Source organism: Mustela nivalis (assembly GCF_964662115.1).
Source record: "Mustela nivalis genome assembly, chromosome: 1".
Classification (NCBI taxonomy): domain Eukaryota; kingdom Metazoa; phylum Chordata; class Mammalia; order Carnivora; family Mustelidae; genus Mustela; species Mustela nivalis.
The window spans coordinates 159965923-159984475 of record NC_139020.1 but is presented as its reverse complement, the minus strand read 5'-3'; the positions used below and the strand labels follow the sequence as shown (position 1 = coordinate 159984475).

At 50.5% G+C, this 18553-nt stretch overlaps 1 protein-coding gene and 1 long non-coding RNA gene across 3 annotated transcripts in view; both read right to left on the bottom strand.

The window, feature by feature from the left end:
* Positions 1-18553, bottom strand: part of LOC309872844 — an 802828-nt gene that overhangs the window by 542493 nt on the left and 241782 nt on the right. The window lies entirely within an intron of this gene.
* RAB7A (RAB7A, member RAS oncogene family) overlaps positions 16310-18553 on the bottom strand; it is a 114718-nt gene continuing 112474 nt past the window's right edge. For both annotated transcript variants that reach the window (XM_082747706.1, XM_082747707.1), the window contains exon 7: positions 16310-17762. In XM_082747706.1, the coding sequence (XP_082603832.1) occupies positions 17667-17762 (96 nt within the window). In that variant the 3' untranslated portion in view covers positions 16310-17666. The remainder of the gene's footprint in view (positions 17763-18553) is intronic.

Genomic DNA, 18553 nt, shown 5'->3' with positions numbered 1-18553 from the left:
TCCAAGCCTCTCCACATAGCAGCAGCAGCAGCAGCAGCAGCAGCAGATGGAGCCGCTAACACAGAAGTATGACTTCCTGCATTTCCCCTTGGCCCGAGGGCCTCAGGCAGCTTCTCATCACACTAGGATGTGTCTACCCTCAGCCACACTGGCCTTTTTGTTCCTCACACAGACCGTGGGGGGGGGGGGGGTGGCTTGTTCCACCACAGGGCCTTTGCACTTGCTATGTGGCTGACAGCAGTTATTCCCATCTCAGTCCTTGAGAGCCTCTTCAGGGTAGCCACCACCTAGCCACCCTGGCTGAATGAATACCTCTGGAGAATTCCTGTATCACATCACCCTGCTTGATTTTCTTAATAGCACTTATCATCACCATACCCCATTTGGTCTATTTAAAATATATATTTTTTTTAGATTTTTATTTATTTGACAGAGAGAGATCACAAGTAAGCAGAGAGGCAGGCAGAGAGAGAGAGAGGAGGAAGCAGGCTCCTCGCTGAGCAGAGAGCCCAATTGGGGACTCGATCCCAGGACCCTGAGATCACGACCTGAGCCGAAGGCAGAGGCTTAACCCACTGAGCCACCCAGGCACCCCATCTGTTTATGTGTGTACCAGTGCTCTGTAAGAACAGCGTTGGGTCTGCCTTGCTCCCCACTGCACCCCAGCCCTGGGCACACACCCCCACCCCCACCTGGTTGGCGCCCTGCTCACTGCCCTTTGCCACCTGCCACCTGAAGACAGTACAGGTTTGCCCACAGCTGCTGCTCCAGGAAAGTGGGCTGGGAGGCAGGAGTTCCTGGTGGGTTTGGACCCTGGAACTCCCACAAACTTCACGTATGACCCACCGCTCCCCCCGCAATGACTCTGTCCCCCAGTTTGTGAAAAGATGCTGGATGTGTGCAGCACTCTCCAGCTTTGGCAGCCCAAGCCCAGACTTCTGAACAGAGAGGTCCTCAAGAGAAGGGAGAGCCCACAAGAATACAGCCTTCCTGGAGAATGAAACACAAAACAAAAGACCCTGGTGTAGAGCAGAGTGTGGAGAGTCTGGGTCTAGGATGCAGAACCCTGGGGCTCTGGGTGGGCTTCTGTGCTTCCGTGGGCCTCAGTGTTATCATGTGTAAAAGGGGTGTCCACCCTAGAGCTCCAGCAGAGGCACCTCTGTGCGGGAGGGTTTCCAGAAGGCCTGGGTGGGAATAACCAGCCTCAGAGACAGGATTCTGAGGCCCTGCCGCCTGAGGGTCCTTCCCCAGGGAAGGCCCCGTTGGCTGTTAACCTTTTGAAGGCCAAAGAGTCTGTCTCCCCAAAACATGTTTTAAACCGAGAGGTTGGCTCCATCCTAGGCCTGGATTGGGAGGGAGGGTGGCAGGGCCCAGTTTGGGATTTAAAATCTAGAGAGGCACTAATTACTTTTCAGCATTTAAAGGGAGACAAAAGGAAATTCACACAGCGAGACTGTGGGAAGGGTTGCCTTCAAGATGCAAAAGTGTACTGTGAAGCCCTGAATGGGGAGATTGTTAGGGGCCCTGGCTCCTCTCCCCCTGTGGCTGGGCAGTGGGCTCTGAAGGGCTGGTGGGTCTGAGGAACCCCAGAGAAGCAGCCAGGGATCAAAGGAGCGGACAAGTCCGAGCTGAGGCCGAAAGGGTGTGAAACGTGGGGACACAGAGGCCTCGCTTGGAGGGAACCGGCTGGCCCCTCCGGCCTGGGAGTGTCCCAGAGGAGGAGCTGGGCTCCAGCTCTGCAGGGAGAATGGGTCACAGCCATGGGGCTGGTTCCTAAGCACAGACGGCCTGTGCGTAGGGCACCAGCAAAGCAGGAGCCCCACAAAGGGTTCTGATAGGATACGCATTGTATGAGAATGGAGCAAGTAGTGCTCATCAGGGAAGAAGCCAGAACTTGTGGGACCTCTTCAAGTGCTGTTTTCATTCTGAATTGCATTAAGGGAGAAGGGACAGCTGTCCCACGTGCGCACACCTAGAGACAAGGCCCACCGAGGTGACATTGCTGAGGGTGATCGGAGGTTTGAACCCGTCTCCAGAATTGAGGCAGCCCTCCCCGTCCATTCTCCAAGAGCCATGAAGGCTGCTGGACCGAGCAGGGAGTGGGTGGGAGCCGGAGTAAAGGGAGCTGGGGGACTGGGCAGACCCTGCCGTAAGTCACGCTGCTCACGCTGCCTTTCCCAGGCCTTCTTTTCCGCCATTTAAAAGTCCATTAGTTATTCGGGGTCTAAAATCCAACGATGGGAAGTGCGAACCCTGTCCGGCAGCCCCACGGCCCATACAGAGCCCTGCTCCCCGCAGCCCCCAGCTGGGCCAGGCTTTATTCGAGTGGCCCCTCTGGTGGGTGTGCAGTGCCGTTTCAATGCTTCCAGGACTTTCTTCACTAGCCAGGAAATGCCTACGGTATTCATCCCATAACTGGGGTTTCTCTGTCAGAGAATTGTTCATTTTTGGTGACCTGTGGTCAGGTTGTCCTCAGAACCTACCCCTGCACCCCCATTTCCTCCACCCCTGCCCTGTGCCCCCACCTGGGGCCTGTTGTTGAGAGCCAGTGCCACCCCAGGGGGAGCACTCGGACCTCGGGGTTCGTTTTTCTTCCTTTTCATGTTCTGTAACCCCCAGCTTGTGTGTGTGTGCTCTCCCCGGGGCACCCCCATCTCAGGGGCCGCCAGGACTCCTCAGGGCCTCCCCCCCGCAACACCCTGCCACCACCCCCGTCCCCTCCAGTGAGCTGTGGGTCTGTGAGCTGTGGTCCAGCGGTCTGCCTTCTGCCAGCTTTTCTACCTTCCTATCCCATTCTTCATCCCTGTCAGAGGCCTCAGCGGCCTGCCCATCTGCCTGACTGCCCCGGGCTCTGCGTCCTGGGGCCCTTGGGGCTTAGAAGTGGGGTCTCTGGCCAGCCCTCCAGCCCATGTGCGGCACAGACAGGGCCTGGCAGAGGCGCTCAGAACTTGAATGAGGGTTTGTGGGTTCGAAGGAGGGAAGGAGCCCTGGGAAAGCTGGAAAAAGTCTTCTCCTGGCCCCACCTCTGCAGAGCTGTCCCCACCCAGGCTCAGCCTTGGGTGAGGACGGAGGAGAGACAGCTCAGAGGAGCTGGACCCCTAGCGTTAGGGAGGCAAGGCCAGGGTGAGAGGAGGGTAGCTCCCCATCGGAAGCCTTCAGGGGAATTCCTTTCCTTGGGGGCAGTCCTGGACCCCACCCCCACTGCCCCAGGGCCAGCTTACAGTCTGTGAGGCAGGGAGCTGGCCTGGCTGGGGCTTGGGGACCCTGCAGCCTCGCCTCTGCACCGCCCCCCCAACCAGGGAAGTGCTGGCTCTGCAGGGGCCTGCCCAGCAGAGCTAGGTTTCCTGAGGCGGGAGATGCCCTAACCGTCTCCCAGCCTCAGACCTGTAGTAGAGCTTGACCTCTCTTCCCCTGAAGCCTCTGTCCGAGGCCCGAGGAGCTGGGATGGGGTCAAAAAACTATTCTGGGAGGGGACCCCAGACAGCCAGGACAAAACCTGACCCACAAACCCCTTTCCTAGGTCTTAGCCTTGGAGGCCTGCTTCAGCCACCCCTGCAGCGCGATCCATTGGCTGAGGTGCAGGCGAGGGGATCTTGGCTTTATCTCCCTTTCTTAGAAGCAGTCTCAGTCTGTTGACCACCTTTCTTCCTGGGGAAGAACCGAAAGCCCAAACGGGTAGCAGAGCAGCCTGTAGCCCCCTGATTAACAGATGAAGCCCGGGCGCCACGCTTGCCAGGAATCGAACATTCCTGGCAGTTGCGGGTAAGGGGTGCTATATTTCTACCTCCACTGTCCAGATGAGGAAACTGAGGCTTCAGAGAGGTTCGGTAATGTCCCTAATGATATCGCGCCAGGAAAAGATGGCAAAGCATTTGCTGTTTTCCCCATTGCCCGCCCCCACCCCCGACACTTTCTCATACTTGGCTTTATACCACTGATCACTTTTTGAGATTATCCTGTCTTGTGTCTGTTGTCCCTGCTAGAGCAGGGACCCTGTCTAACTCACTGCTGCATAGGGTCTGGCACATAGTAGGCCCTCAATAAATATTTGTTGAATGAATGAGATGGGATTCAAACCCAGATCTGGCTGGGAGGCTTGTGCTTCCTGCACGCAGAGTTGTGAACTACACGGGTCACAACTCAAAAGTTGTGCACTGAGCCTGCTAAGCCACCTGGCAGAGCGGGCAGGGACCCCACAGTGTTGTGACCCCTTCGAAAACCCTAGTGGAATCTTTGATCATCTACTGTGATCTTTGCAATGCTCACAGAATTTTATTTCATACTCATTTGCCTGTCCCATTTGGGGATCCTGAACTTGGTCAGGAACAAGTTAACAAATGCCCTGGAAGTTCCCTCATGAGATGAGGCGCAGTCTCAACCTAGACTGTTCTCTAACTGCCATTATCTGAGGGGGGCGGCAAAGAGTGGGGACGTTATGGCTGCACTGGGTAGCAGGTAGCAAAGATGGGCCACTTCAGACAGCCACATACCACCTGGCTCTGGCATGGCCTCCTCCTCCCCCAAGCTCAATCCAGTCCATTTTCCACTTAGAGGCAGCCACAGAAGCTTTAAAAAGGCCAACTAGAGCTTCTTGTCCTGCTTGGACCCTTCAGCTGCCCCCTGCCAGGCCCTGCAGCCCTCAGGCCCTGCTGACCTCTTCGACTTTATCCCCCAGCGCTCCTGCCCTCTTTGCTGGGCACAGCTGTGGCGCCAGGCATCCTGCTTCCTGGCCCCCTTTCCTGACAGCCCCCCCAATCTGCACTAGCTCCCTCAATCCTGTCATCCTGATTCCTTTTCTCATAAGTTTCCTCTAGTTCTGTGAGCTTTTACTTGCTTGCTTCCTATCTGTCCCCTTGCCTCCAAGACCTTGTCTGTCTTGTGTAGCATCAAATGATGAGAATCTAGAAATGAATCCAACTCCTGGGCCTAGTCAGGTTCCAAAATGTATCTAGGGAGGAGATAAAAAGCCCAACCAAACCAGTGCCTAATCTAGAGCCTGACATATATAGCTCTCAGAAAATGTGTTCCCTTCTTTACTCCCCTCTCATCAGGTAATCTGCCTGGAAAGATGTGGCCTTTGAGGAATGCTTTGGGACCATCAAGGGACTGAATGGGAGGATTCTTCGCCCTGTCTTGTAGTCCCATCTGCCCTGCAGTACCCATCCCCCCCCCCCCACCTCATTTTACATGAAGAAGCTGAGGTCCAGAGAAGATGCAGGACCCACTCGGGCTGTTTGGATTATACTCCAAGTCTGATTCCCAGTCCAGTGCTCTTGCCCCACCTGACCCCCTTGTCTGTCCAGTTGAGAAAGCCTCGAAGTGGGTCTCCCTGTTGCTAGATCTTCACAGAGGCCAGGTTTTCCCCAAGCCCCCATCAGATCCTGCCCACCCCTGCTGAAACAGGGCAGCTTCCCATCACACTTAGAATAAAATCCAAATGTCTCCCCACAGCGGGTGTGTGGTCTGCACCCTGCTGGTCTCACTCCTGTTCCTACTCCAGCTCCCTTTAGCTGCTGGCCTCTCTGTCCACGCCTCAGCCAGCCCAGCCACAGGCCAGGGCAGTGCCTTTGTGCTGCTGTTACCTCTCTTGGTAGACTTTCACAGGCTTTGTCCCTTTGTGCCAATCAAATTAATGTCCTCAGGGAAGCCCTCCCTAAACACCCCATCTGAAGTAGGGTTACCCGCCCCCCCCCCACTTTGCATCTTTCACAAATACTTTTTCCATGTTTTCCTTCATAGCACTTAACATTGAGAATTTTTGGATTGATCGACCTAGTTTCCCTGCCGCACCCTAAGGTCAGCCGGTCTAGCGTGTCTTCAGATCCTCTGTACCTGGCACACAATAGATGCTCAATAAACATTTGTTTGAACAAGTGAAATAAAAAGGGCCCTCCTGGGGTACAGAGATTTGGCTCGATCAAATCTCTTGGGGCAGAAAATGTCCCAACTGTTAAACTAGGTGTCTGGAGCGCCTGGAGGTGGCGTTGAAGGCTAAGACGGCCTCTTCCCGCCCAACCCCAGCCCTCTTGACTGGCAGGGCTGCGAGAGGAGTTCGTTCACCGAGCGAGCATCTGCATGGGCCGCGAGGGCTGGCAGCGGTGTGTGCGGTGCATTCTGGCTCCCAGCGCCCGGGCCGGGGCGTGTGGGCGGGACGGGCATGCCAGCCGGGGCCCGAGGGTCGGCTTGAGGTCTGGGGCGTGGGAAGGACCCCAACGTCAGGGTTAAGAAACACCCGTGGGATGTGGCGACGACCGAGGCCACGGTCCACGGTGGGGATCTCTGGGGGCAGAACGAAGAGGGTTCCCGGGACACGCTGGAAAGCTGCTCAGGGCTGGCTCCCGCGCTCCCGGCCCTACTCTACGGGGGAAGGAGCGGCGATCGCCCGGCCCTTTGCATGTTGAGCGGCCTCAGTCAGGGTCGCTCCAGAGCGGGAGGGGAGTGGCACCCCCCCCCCCCCCCAACAGCTCCTCCGTTTCACGAGGGTCCCGGGCACTTGGGGAGCGCCTCTGTTCCCGGCCTCTCTGCCCACGCGCTGCCGCGGGGCCCTGTGTTTGCTGGCGGCCGCCCTTCCTTCCCTCCCCGGTCGGCCCCGCCACTCCAGTCGCCCCCGTCGCCACCACCACTGCCAGAGGTCAGACCCGCGCAGCTGCGGCGGCGAAGATGCAGACCCCGCACTGCGCTCTGGGCGGCCGTTGGACGTTGGGCATGCGCCCCGCTCCTGACGTCACCGTTGCGGCGGCCCGGCCCCGCCCTCGTCTCCATGGAGACCAGCACGCTTCCCGGCGCCCTCCCGCCAACTGCCGTAGCGCGGCTGCTCCTGCCTGCGCCTGGCGCTGCTGTGGATGCAGTGAGCCAGGGTCTCCCAGACCCTTATTAACATGCAGACTCGCAGACGAGTCTCTGAAGAGTCAGGCAGTAGGTTCAGGGAGGGTCATGGGAATCCCTCCTTTATCAGGGTGATTCTTTTGCTCGATGAGGATCGTCAGCCTTGGGAATGGAATTAACCGAAGCCTAGGGGGTTTAGACCCTTGGGTATTGTTACTAGCAATCCAGGGCCTGCATTAGAACTTCGCTGCAGCTCGGTGCTCCTGAAACGTTGCTGGTGTTTCCCTGGGGTGCAGCCGAAGCCAGACTCCAGGGGTTTGCAGCCCTGGGCACAGATCACCCAGATAACTTGTCCCGCCCCTCCCCCATGGAGCTGCAGTGGAGGTTCTGAGAAGGTGTTGTGTAAAGGGCCTATCTCCCCTCTGCTCCCCCAGGAAAGCCCCGGCAAAGACACTGCTTTGGGGACTGCCAATGAGCAACGAATCTTAGCCAGGCTATCACAGAAGCTCTGCAAAGCTGACACTGTCTTTGATCTTGAACTGGGAGGCTGAGAGAATATTGGAGCGCCCACTTCAGGCTAGGCCACATCTAAACCTGCCCAGACAAACGGCTGGTCTGGGAACACCCACAGAATAGATTTTTAGCTGTCTAGAGTCCCAGCAGAGGAACCCATGGGTTAAAAATATACATACTGGGTGGGGCAGGCTGACCTGAAAGATGACTTCTGGGTGATATGGTGAAATGAAAGCTGGTGTACACCTGACTTAATGCAGCGCCAGCTAGCAAAGCTAGCCTCCAGAATGACCTTTTAGCTGATCCTCACTAACCACAGGCTGAAGGCACCATTTCTGATGCTGTCTTCAAGGCCTGTGCAACAAGCACCTGCTGGCGTCTCCACCTTTAGAATCTGTGTGGCCAGCCCCAGTGGTTATAATGAATGCTGGGGACCAGTGCTTCCCAGACCTGCCTGATCATAAAACCACCGGAGACATAATCACACGTAGAACATCACACTACGCGAGTCTCAGTACCTGGCTCACACCCAGCTGTGAGAAGCCCAGACTAAGCTCAAAAAAGCTGCAGCTAATTCAGAAAGGGCTGAAGCCCCTTTCTGGCTGGCTTATGTGCTACTTATAACAACCTGCCTCTGTCAGTAACCCAGCATCCTACTTGGGCACACCAGTGATCAGAGACCAAATTGTTCTGGGGAGTCTGTGCCTCCTTCCTATACAGGCGAGGCTTCCCGAAGGGCTGGGATAGTCACAATTTCCTCCGTGACCATATTCATGTGCATACAAAAAGGGCATGTGAAGAACAGCTCTGTGGGCTTCAGGCCTTGATTAAGAAAGGAAAAGGGTTTTTTCTTTTCCTACATAGAAATGCACAAAGCAGGAATAGAAATAAACCTCCGTGCCCACTAATACCAGTCTCTTGCAAACCCGTCATCTTACAGAGCCAGCGATGCTGGACTACAGTGACTCCCGGCTCCTTTCCTAGTTCAGAGGCTTTTGGCTCAAGGTTCCACCCAGAAGTATGGTTCTCAACTACACACTCAGATCACCTGGTACACTTTAAAAAAAATACCAGTGCCTTCTCTCAGACCAATTGAATCTGAAGTGCTGAAGGTAGGGAACTGGCATGACGATGTTTTTTGTTTTGTTTTTTTTTAAGATTTTATTTATCAGAGAGAGGGGAGAGAGCGAGCACAGGCAGACAGAATGGCAGGCAGAGGCAGAGGGAGAAGCAGGCTCCCCGCCGAGCAAGGAGCCTGATGTGGGACTCGATCCCAGGACGCTGGGATCATGACCCGAGCTGAAGGCAGCTGCTTAACCAACTGAACCACCCAGGCGTCCCGGCATGACGATGTTTTAAAGTTCTAGCTCTCAGGACAAGTCTTAAGCATCACCGAGGGAGAGAATGACTATTTGGGGACATGTGTAAATATTGTCTTGGCAGCTCAAGGTCTGGAGCCCAACAGAAGGAGATGAACTCCAGGGGCAGCCAGTGGTTGAAGGGGCAGGTTTCTGGGCAGCCCAGCTTCTGGAATGGCTGTGGGAGCCACTCCCAAGAGTAGAGAGCAATCTGAAGCTGGGATAAAAGGGAAGCATTGCGGGGGGGGGGGGGTGGATCTCACTTCCCTGGACCATTTCACAGGGGAGAGAAGAGTGTCCCAAAGGCCTTCTCTCTCTCTCTCTCTCTCTTTTTTTTTTTTTTAAAGATTTTATTTATTTGACAGAGAGAAATCACAAGTAGATGGAAAGGCAGGCAGAGAGAGAGGGGGAAGCAGGCTCCCTGCTGAGCAGAGAGCCCGATGCGGGACTCGATCCCAGGACCCTGAGATCATGACCTGAGCCAAAGGCAGCGGCTTAACCCACTGAGCCACCCAGGCGCCCCCTTCTCTCTCTCTTTTTAGATTTTTTAATTTTTATTTTTATTTGACAGAGACACAGTGAGAGCGAGAACACAAGCAGGGGGAGTGGGAGAGGGAGAATCAGGCTTCCTACGGAGCAGGGAAGACCCATGTGGGGCTTGATCATGACCTGAGCTGAAAGCAGACGCTTAACGACTGAGCCACCCAGGCGCCCCCAAAGGGCTTTTCTTTTCCCTTCTTATACCTTCCAGGAGCAAACCTGGCAGATGTGGCCCATAGGCTCTCTTAAAGCATCATGGCCAAAGAAATCATCCCTCCTCACTCCTCCCCAACACGGCAAAATGCTCACCCTCTCTTCATACAAGGGAGTTGTAAGCAGAAGGCTACAAGAACTCAGAACTCGAAAGCTGCCAACCTGGTCTGAGAGCTGAGTTTATATCCCTTTGTCTTGCATGCCCTGTGACTTCCCAGTACTCACAGCCAGCCTCTGTTGCAGCTGGGAGGAGGGCTGATACCAAAGAGGTGGCCTTTGTGGGGAGCCGTGGGGTTTCTGTGAGGCTAAGCCCTATTTTTAAAAAATTATTTATTTATTTGACAAAGAGATCACAAGCAGGCAGAGAGGCAGGCGGGGGTGGGGGGGAAGCAGGCTCCCCACTGAGAAAAAACCCCGATGCGGGGCTTGATCCCAGGGATCATGACCTGAGTGGAAGGCAGAGGCTTTAACCCACTGAGCCACGCAGGCGCCCCTAAGCCCTATTTTCAGGTTTGTGGACTTTAGGTACTAATTGCTTTTGACCTTTTCACATTAACCAGTGTCCTTTTTTAAATAAAATACACATAACATAAAATTTACCATTTTAATCATTCTTAGTGTACAGTTTAGTTCATCAAGTATATTCACAATATTGTGCAACTGTCATCACTATTTATTTCCAGAGTGTTTCCAACGCCCTAAATAGAAACTGTACCGACTGCACCAACCAACCAAATATTAACCCTCTACTCCCCTTGCTCCCCCATTTTTTTCTTTCTTTTCTCCTTCCCCCCTCCCTCCCTCCTTTTCCTTCCTTCCTTCCTTCCTTTCTCTTGACAGCTTGAGCGTGCAAGTGGGGATGGGGTTTCGGGGCAGGGAGAAAGCTCCACGCCCAGTGTGGAGCCTGATGTGGGGCTCTCTTTCATGACCCTGTGATTGGGACTCCAGCTGAAATCAAGGGTCAGATGCTTAACCAACTGGGCCACCCAGGTGCCCCAGGAGCCCTTGCTTTTAGATGATCTTGACTAATAGGAATGTTTCTCAAAGAGACCATTGTAATTCTAGGTTGCTAGATTTCATCGTGTTTGGAAATATCCATAGATTCTGTCACACTTACCTATTTAAATTTAAAAGATTCCATTTCTTTTAGCTAAGCCTTTTTGGGTCCTTAGAACCTGAGGGATGTGTCATGGAGTTGGGCATTGTGTGGGGTTTTATAGTGTACCTTGTTATGCAGAAATTTTCTTGAGGTTGGCAGGAGACCCAGTGTCCATCTATTCTGTTCCATGGCCAATAACATATCCTAACATGGGAAGCTTTGGGTTAGGTGGTGAGCATTCTAACTACTTTTATTTTTATTTTTTAAGATTTAATTTATGTATTTGACAGAGAGATCACAAGTAGGCAGAGAGACAGGCAGAGTGAGAGGGGGAAGCAGGCTTCCCGCTGAGCAGACAGCCCGATGTGGGGCTTGATCCCAGGACCCCAAGACCAGGACCTGAGCCAAAGGCAAAGGCTTTAACTCACTGAGCCACCCAGGCTTTTAAATGTTCAACCTGTGCCCACCAATTTGTGGCTGCTTCTGAGGTTCCTCTTAGCCACAGACTTTATCTACCAAAAAAAAAAAAAAAAAAAAAAAGACAAACATGCAAGTTAATATTTCAATAGTAACCAAAGGAGGTCATGGCTTCCTGGCCAAGAGAAGGCCCTTGTATATATCACCTCCAGCTTCCACCATGGGAACTCGCACTGGAGAAAGGAATCAGCAGACTGAATTCAGTCTGAATCAGCAGACCTCAACACATGGGGACTTCAGACTGCAGGCTCCACTTGAATGAAGAACTATACACTGTCACTAACCGTTCCCATGTGGATCTTTGGACAGAATCCCGGGGTAGGGTTTTCCATTCATTAAACAAGAATTGTGGTCTGAAATAAACACGAGGGTGTTGGGCTCTGGGCAGAACTGTGTGACAGCCCAAGTTCACCTGCCCTGAACTCCCCCTGCCCCCAACTTCTATTCTACTTCCAGCTTCTTTTATTTACATTAAGGTTTTTAAGTTTCAAGGTGCACCCATGTCATGAACTTTATTCCTTTTTATGGCTGAATAGTAGTCCATTATATATTCCACAGAATACTACTCAGCCATAAAAAAGAGTAGAAGTATCTCATTTTGTTTATCCATTCATCCACTGAGGGCACTTGGATTGTTACCAGCCTTTATCTCTTGTAAATAATGCTGTTGGGAGTATGATGTAGGAGTGTCTCTCTCAGAGTCCCAGCTTTCAATTATTTCAGGTCTGCATCTAGTAGTGGAATTGCTGGGTTGTATGGTAATTCTCCGTTTATCTTTCAACACGTTAAGTCTTTGAACAATGGCTAAGTATTTTCCACAGCAGCTGCACCATTTTACATTCCCTCCAGCATGCACAAGTGTTTCAGCTTCTCCACATCACTATGGGCCCTTATTTTTTATTTTGTGTAATAGCTATACTTGTGGATGTGTGGTGCTTTGGATTTGCACTCCCCAAGTGACTAATGACATTGAACTTCTTTCTCATGCGCTTATTGGCCATCTGCTTATCTTTGGAGAAATGTCATTCAGTCATTTTTGAATTGCATTGTTGTTTTAAGATTTTATTCACTTACTTGACAGAGAGAGAGAGATCACAAGTAGGCCGAGAGGCAGGCAAAGAGAGGTTCGGGAAGCAGGCTCCCCACTGAGCAGAGAGCCTGATGCAGGGCTTGATCCCAGGACCCTGAGATCATGACCTGAGCCGAAGGCAGAGGCTTTAAACCACTGAGCCACCCAGGCGCCCCAGAATTGCATTGTTTTGTTATTGAGCCATCCAGCATCCTAAGATTTTGATAAAGACCGCACTGAATCTGTATGGTTTTAGGTAAAGTACTGTCGCCTTAATATTAAGGCTTCCAATCCATGAAGATGGGATGACTTCCCATTTATTTAGGCCTTTAATTTCTATCAGCAATGTTCTATACTTTTCAGTGTATAATTCTTTCACCTACCTGGTTAAGTTTATTTTTAGGATTTCTTACTGGGGTTCCTGGGTGACTCAGTCAGTTAAGCCGCTGCCTTTGGCTCAGGTCATGATCCCAGGGTCCTGGGATAGTCCCGCACGGCTCCTTGCCCGGCAGGGTGCCTGCTTCTCTCTCCATCTCTGCCGCCACTCTGCCTGCTTGTGCGCTCACGCACTCTCTCTCTGACAAATAAAATCTTTAATATTTCTTACTGATACTATTGTAAATGGAATTATTTTCTTAAATTTGCTTTTTGAATTGCTCATTATTAGTGTATAGAAATGCAACTGGGGATGCCTGGGTGGCTCAGTTGGTAAGCATCTTTCTTTGGCTCAGGTCATGGGATCAAGCCAGGGCATCAGGCTCCTTACTAGTGGGATACCTGCTTCTCCCTCTGCCTGCTGCTATGCCTACTTGTGTCCTCGCTCAGTATCTCTGTCAAAATCTTAAAGAAAAAAAAAAACGCAACTTAATTTTTGTGTATTGATTTTGTTTTGCAACGTCGTTAAGTTTGTTACTTAAAACACTGTATACATTTCAAGGTTTTCTATGTGTAAGATTGTGTCACCTGTCAGAGATACTACATTTCTTCCTTTCCAATTTGGAAGTCTTTACTTCTGGGGTGCCTGGGTGGCTCAGTTGTTCAGCATCTGCCTTTGGCTCAGGTCATGGTCCCAGAGTCCTGGGACTGAGCCCCACTTCGGGCCCCCTGCTCAGCCAGAGGCCTGCTTCTCCCTTTCCCCCTGCCACTCCACTTGTGATGACTCTTTCTCTCTCTGTGTCAAATAATAAAATCCTTTTTGGGGGGAAGTCTTTTACTTCTTTTTCTTGCCTAATTATTCTACATAGAACCTCCAGTACTATGTTGAATAAAGTGAGCATCCTTGTTTTGTTCCTAATTTTAGGGAAAAAGCTTTAAGGCTTTCACCACTGAGTATGATGTTTGCTGTTGGGCTTTCATATATGGCCCTTGTTATGTAAAAAAAAGTTTCCATCAATGCTAGCTTATTCAGTGTTCTTATCATGAAATGGTATGATGTTGAACTTTTTTATTCTGAGCTATGATTGACATGTTTTGTCAGTTTCAGGTGTACAGCATAACGGTTTGGTATTTGTATATACTGCAAAATCATCACAGTAAATCTAGTTAATATCCATTGACACAATTATAAATTTTTTTCTTCTGATGCAGGGTGGGGGAAGGGCAGAGGGAGAGGGACAAGCAGACTCCCTGCTGAGCAGGGAGCCCCATATGGTGCTCGATCCCAGGACCCTGGAATCATCACCCGAGTCAAAGGCAGATGTGACCCAGGTACCCGGTGATGAAAACTTTTTAAGATTTACTCTTTTGCAACCTCCAAATGTGTAATACAGTATTAGCTACTGTCACCATGCTGTCCATGAGTTACATCACAGGCTCCTAACTGGAAGAATGTACATCTGACCACCTTCACTTATTTCACCCACTGCCTGCCTCTGCCAACTACCAATCTGTTCAGTTTTAAGAGTTTGGTTTTTTTTGTTTGTTTTTTTAAAGATTCCACATGTAAGTGAGATTATATGATATTGTCTTCTTCTGGCTTATACTTCACACAATGCCTTCAAGGTCTACCTATGCTGTCATGAATGAAAAGATTTCCCTTTTTGCAGCTGTGTGTACACACACACACACACACACGGACCACATCCTATCCATTTATCCATCGGTGGACACTTAGGTTGCGTCCATGTCTGGACGATCATAAATACTGCTGCAGTGAACGTTGGGGTGCATGTCTTTTGATCTTGTATTTTTGTTTCCTTTGGATAAATACCCAGATGTGGGACTGCTAGATCGTGTGGCAGTTCTGTTTTTTAATTTCTCGAGGAACCTCCACAGTGTTTTCCCTAGTGGCTACCCAAGGGTTCCCTTTTCTCCACATCCTCACCAACACTTGTTATTTCTCAGCTTTTTGGTTTTAGCCATTCTGACTGGTGGTATCTCACTGTGGTTTTGATTTGCATTTCCCTGATGAGTATTGGTGAGCACCTTTTCTCCTAGCTATTAGCCATCTATCTTTGGAAAAAGTCTATTCGGCTCCTCTGCCCATTTAAAAATTTTTTTGCTATTGAGTTATATGCAAGCTCTATGTGTGTGTGTGTGTATATATATATATATATATGATACTAATCCATTGTCAGATGTATAAATATTTTCTCCATTATTTCTTCAATTCTTGAATATTTCTCAAATGCTTTTTCTACATCAATTGATTCAAATGTGATCAACTGATCAAATTCTAGGATTTCATCAGAGAGAGAACACAAACAGGGGGAGCAGCAGGCTCCCCAGTGAGTGGGAAGCTCGAGGCAGGACTTGATCCCAGGACCTTGGGATCATGACCTGAGCCGAAGGCAGTCAACTTAACTGAGGAGCCACCCAGGCGTCCCTAAGGGATACTATTTAAACAGATCTGTATTAGTGTTAACAAATTCATTCCCATTCTCAAAAGTAACTTGTTAACGCAAACTGAGATGAATGGAAACAGCAACACACATTTGTCTCCATTTATAATTCACTTTTTAAAAATATTTATTTGTGAGAGCAAGAGTAAGAGCACACACGCAGTGGGGGGGCAGCAGAGGGAGAGGGAGAAGCAGGCTCCCTGCTGAGCAGGAAGGCCGACTCAGGGCTCTATCCCAGGATCTGGATATACGAATCTAAGGCGAAACCAAGAGCTGGGCACTCAGCAGTCAGCTCAGGCACCCCTTAGCCATCAGCTCTTACTGTAAGTGGTTATCTCAGCATCAGGATGGTTATCAGTTTTAGACGGATGGTGGTGAACAGAGGTCAAGGTCCACTTCCATGTCAGATTTAAGGTTAGGGCCAGAGAATATGATTGTGGAAAAGGAGTTTGGTTTGTAGAAGTGAGGGTCACACTTGTCCATAAACCAGAGATCTAGGCCATGAGTACTAGCCATGGTGGAATTGTAATTGTGAGCTTCTATTTTTGTTTAAAGATTTCTTTATTTGAGAGCAAAAGCGAGGGGGGAGGAGGGACGGAGGAAGAGAATGTCCACACGGACTTCTGCCCAGCGCACAGCCCGATGTAGGGCTTGATCTCACGAACCATGAGATCATGACGTGAGCTGAAATCAAGTAGGGTGCTTTACTGACTGAGCCACCCAGGCACCCCAGTTGGGAGCTTCTAAAAATGCTACTGGTAACACACAAATGGGAGCCAAGAAAGAGCAGGTATGAGGAAAGGAACCCACTGAGGAACCGGAGCAGTGGAAATGTAGAAAAGCGGAGTGAAGTAGAATCCAAGAGCTTAGTCATGGGGGCATTTCTAGAAGCAATACCTACACCACGTCTCTGACTGAAGCACTACTATTCTATAAATTTGGTTCTAGGTGGCATACATTCAGTCCCAGCTATAATACTGGGATGCAGGGCACCCTCCTGCCACCCCCTCCTCTTCTGTGAGAAATCAGAAATCCAGAACTATGGTATCTAAGTGTCAGCAACTATACAGCATAAGAGCACGAAAGCTGTTAGCGCTCATACGCAGTTCACAGGTGGTCCTCTATAGGGACAGTGTTTTCTCCATTCAGCATCCCTACATCCCATCACTGTGATCAAAAAACCAAAACCAAAAAACTAGGGACAGGCACTGCAGGGCTGGACGTGACACGGTCTTTCCGCCTCAAAGGCACCCCATGTGCCCAGTTACGGAGGGCTCTTCGGCTTGATAAAGCACTGGCCGGGATTAGCTAACATGGTCTCTACTGAGCCAAGGATCCAGAAGAAGGAAAAAAGACAGGGCAAAGGCAGATGATCTTTGTTCTTGTTACATTTTATTGGCATCACGTTCATCTCTTTACAGAAGAACTTGGCCCACACCCTAGAATGCAGACCTTTGGAAAAAGGGGAAGTGCTCCATTAAGCAAGCTACAATGCAGGGGCAGATCCTAGGGAGGGGGCAGAACTGCCAGGGTTCCATACCAAAGAAACAGGTTAATGAATAGTGGGCAATACTGGGAATTGGTGGGGAAAAGGAGAAAAAGGTTTGCTAACCTAAGGATACCACAACCCTGAAAGGAGTGCCTTCTAGAACAAAGGTAAAATCACTAGGACAGATCTGTTAGGATTTTCCTTTTCCTCTTATCAGTAGGATGCTGACCTAATAGGGGAGTTTCCAAAGTATGGGGGGGGGGCAGGGGGAGGAAAAAATGAGAATTTTAATTTCTGAAACAACGGCCATTTATCCATTGCACACACCACTGTATTATGCAAATCAACCTTTTGGAAAATTTAGACACAGAAGGGAACTAGACAGTTTTCCCCCTGGAGAGATGAAAAGCTTTTTGGCTCTTAAGTCTTTGATAAAAGGCGTACATAATTCTTGTGTCTACTGTACAGAATACTGCCTCTAGCTGGATTTCTGAATTCTGAGTAGCTAACACTCTGCAATCCAGACAGGGTTCAACCCTCCATCCTACACGCCTGCATTACAGGACTTAAACACATAATCCAAGAATTTCTTACACTAATTTATACATTTTTAATTGGTTGCATATATTAACATGTACTATAAGATTCTTTTCTAAGAAGCATTACATAATAAATGGATACTGTAAAAAGATCTGATTAGTTAAAAGTAACAAGCATTAACAGATACATACAAAACTCAGTCTGATCAGACTGGGTGTGAGCCTGTAATGAAGCATGGGGCACCAGCCTTCCCAAGTGGTAGCCTTCACAGGAGGGGGGGTTGGGGTGGGGGGGTAAAAAGACCACAAGACCGTTAAAAAAATCAGATAACTAATTAGACACAGATTAACTGTAAACAGTTCTCTCTCCCCAGTGGACGAAAAGAATAAGCTTCCGATGCCGACTCCACACCAGAACGATTTCTACGGCTTGCCTGTCCCGCTGCCATACGAGGGCTGATGTGGTGGGTGGGCAGACCCCGATGGAGTCATCACAGGCCTGGGCTGGAGTCTGTCTGCTTGTGTCAGGGCTGTGTGTGTGTGTGTGTGTGTGTGTAAGGGTGTGTTTGATGGGGTTTCTTTTGGCAGCTGGATTCGAGAGATGACTTTATGTTTTGTTTGGAAGAGGAGAGGGGGCTTGTGTTGGAAGGCCTAAGTGTGTTCTTTCTTTGTGAAGGACTCTGCGCTCTGCTCTCACTGCCCCTTCAGCAACTGCAGCTCTCCGCCGAGGCCTTAGCCCGGTCGTTCTTGTCCAGTTTGATGGGCTCGGGGAATTCATTGTACAGCTCCACCTCTGTTTCCTGCACAGAGAGAGAGCGGGAGAGAGGTCTGTTACTGAGGGTATGGGGAAGCTCCGAGCTCTGCGGCAGCCTCAGTGGTGCTCTCCCACGGCTCTCGGTGGGCAGGGGGCTGGGGCACAGACATAGCGCTGAAGGGAGGGCTCAACTCTCAAGGGCCGAGCAAGGGCAAGACAGATTTTATGACAACCCTGCGACAATGTGAAGACAGAAACCGAGCAGGAAGAGCAGCGATCGGCGCTGAGCAGTCAGGACACAGCTGACTCACGCTCTCCACCGTCACGATGGAAATCTGGTGGCTTGGGGACCATAGCCAGCTCACAGACGCTTTCCGAGCGCTCCGTAGTGTACCACCGCCAACACTCCGAAGTCAGACTTCAACACGGGCTGAATTTTGGCAGCTCTCAGCACTTCCACAGGGCAAGTGTGGGCTGGAGCATGAGTGCTACCTGCCCTTTCAGTCCCAAAACATTCCTCTAGTCCCATTTGCCATTCATTTTTCTGGACTAATGGTCCACTTTCTTTTTCTTCTTTATTTATTTGACAGAGAGAGATAGATAGCAAGCAAGAGGGAACACAAGTAGGGGGAGTGGGAGAAGCAGGCTTCCTGCTGAGCAGGGAGCCCGCTGTGGGGCTCGATCCCAGGACCCTGAGATCATGACCTGAGCTGAAGGCAGACGCTTAATGACTGAGCCACCCAGGCAGCCCTCCATTTTCCTTTTCTTCCAAAGGCTTAGGAGGGTTTTGCCTCTAAATGCCGCATACTCAGAAACCAGCTATGGATGAATTGTATT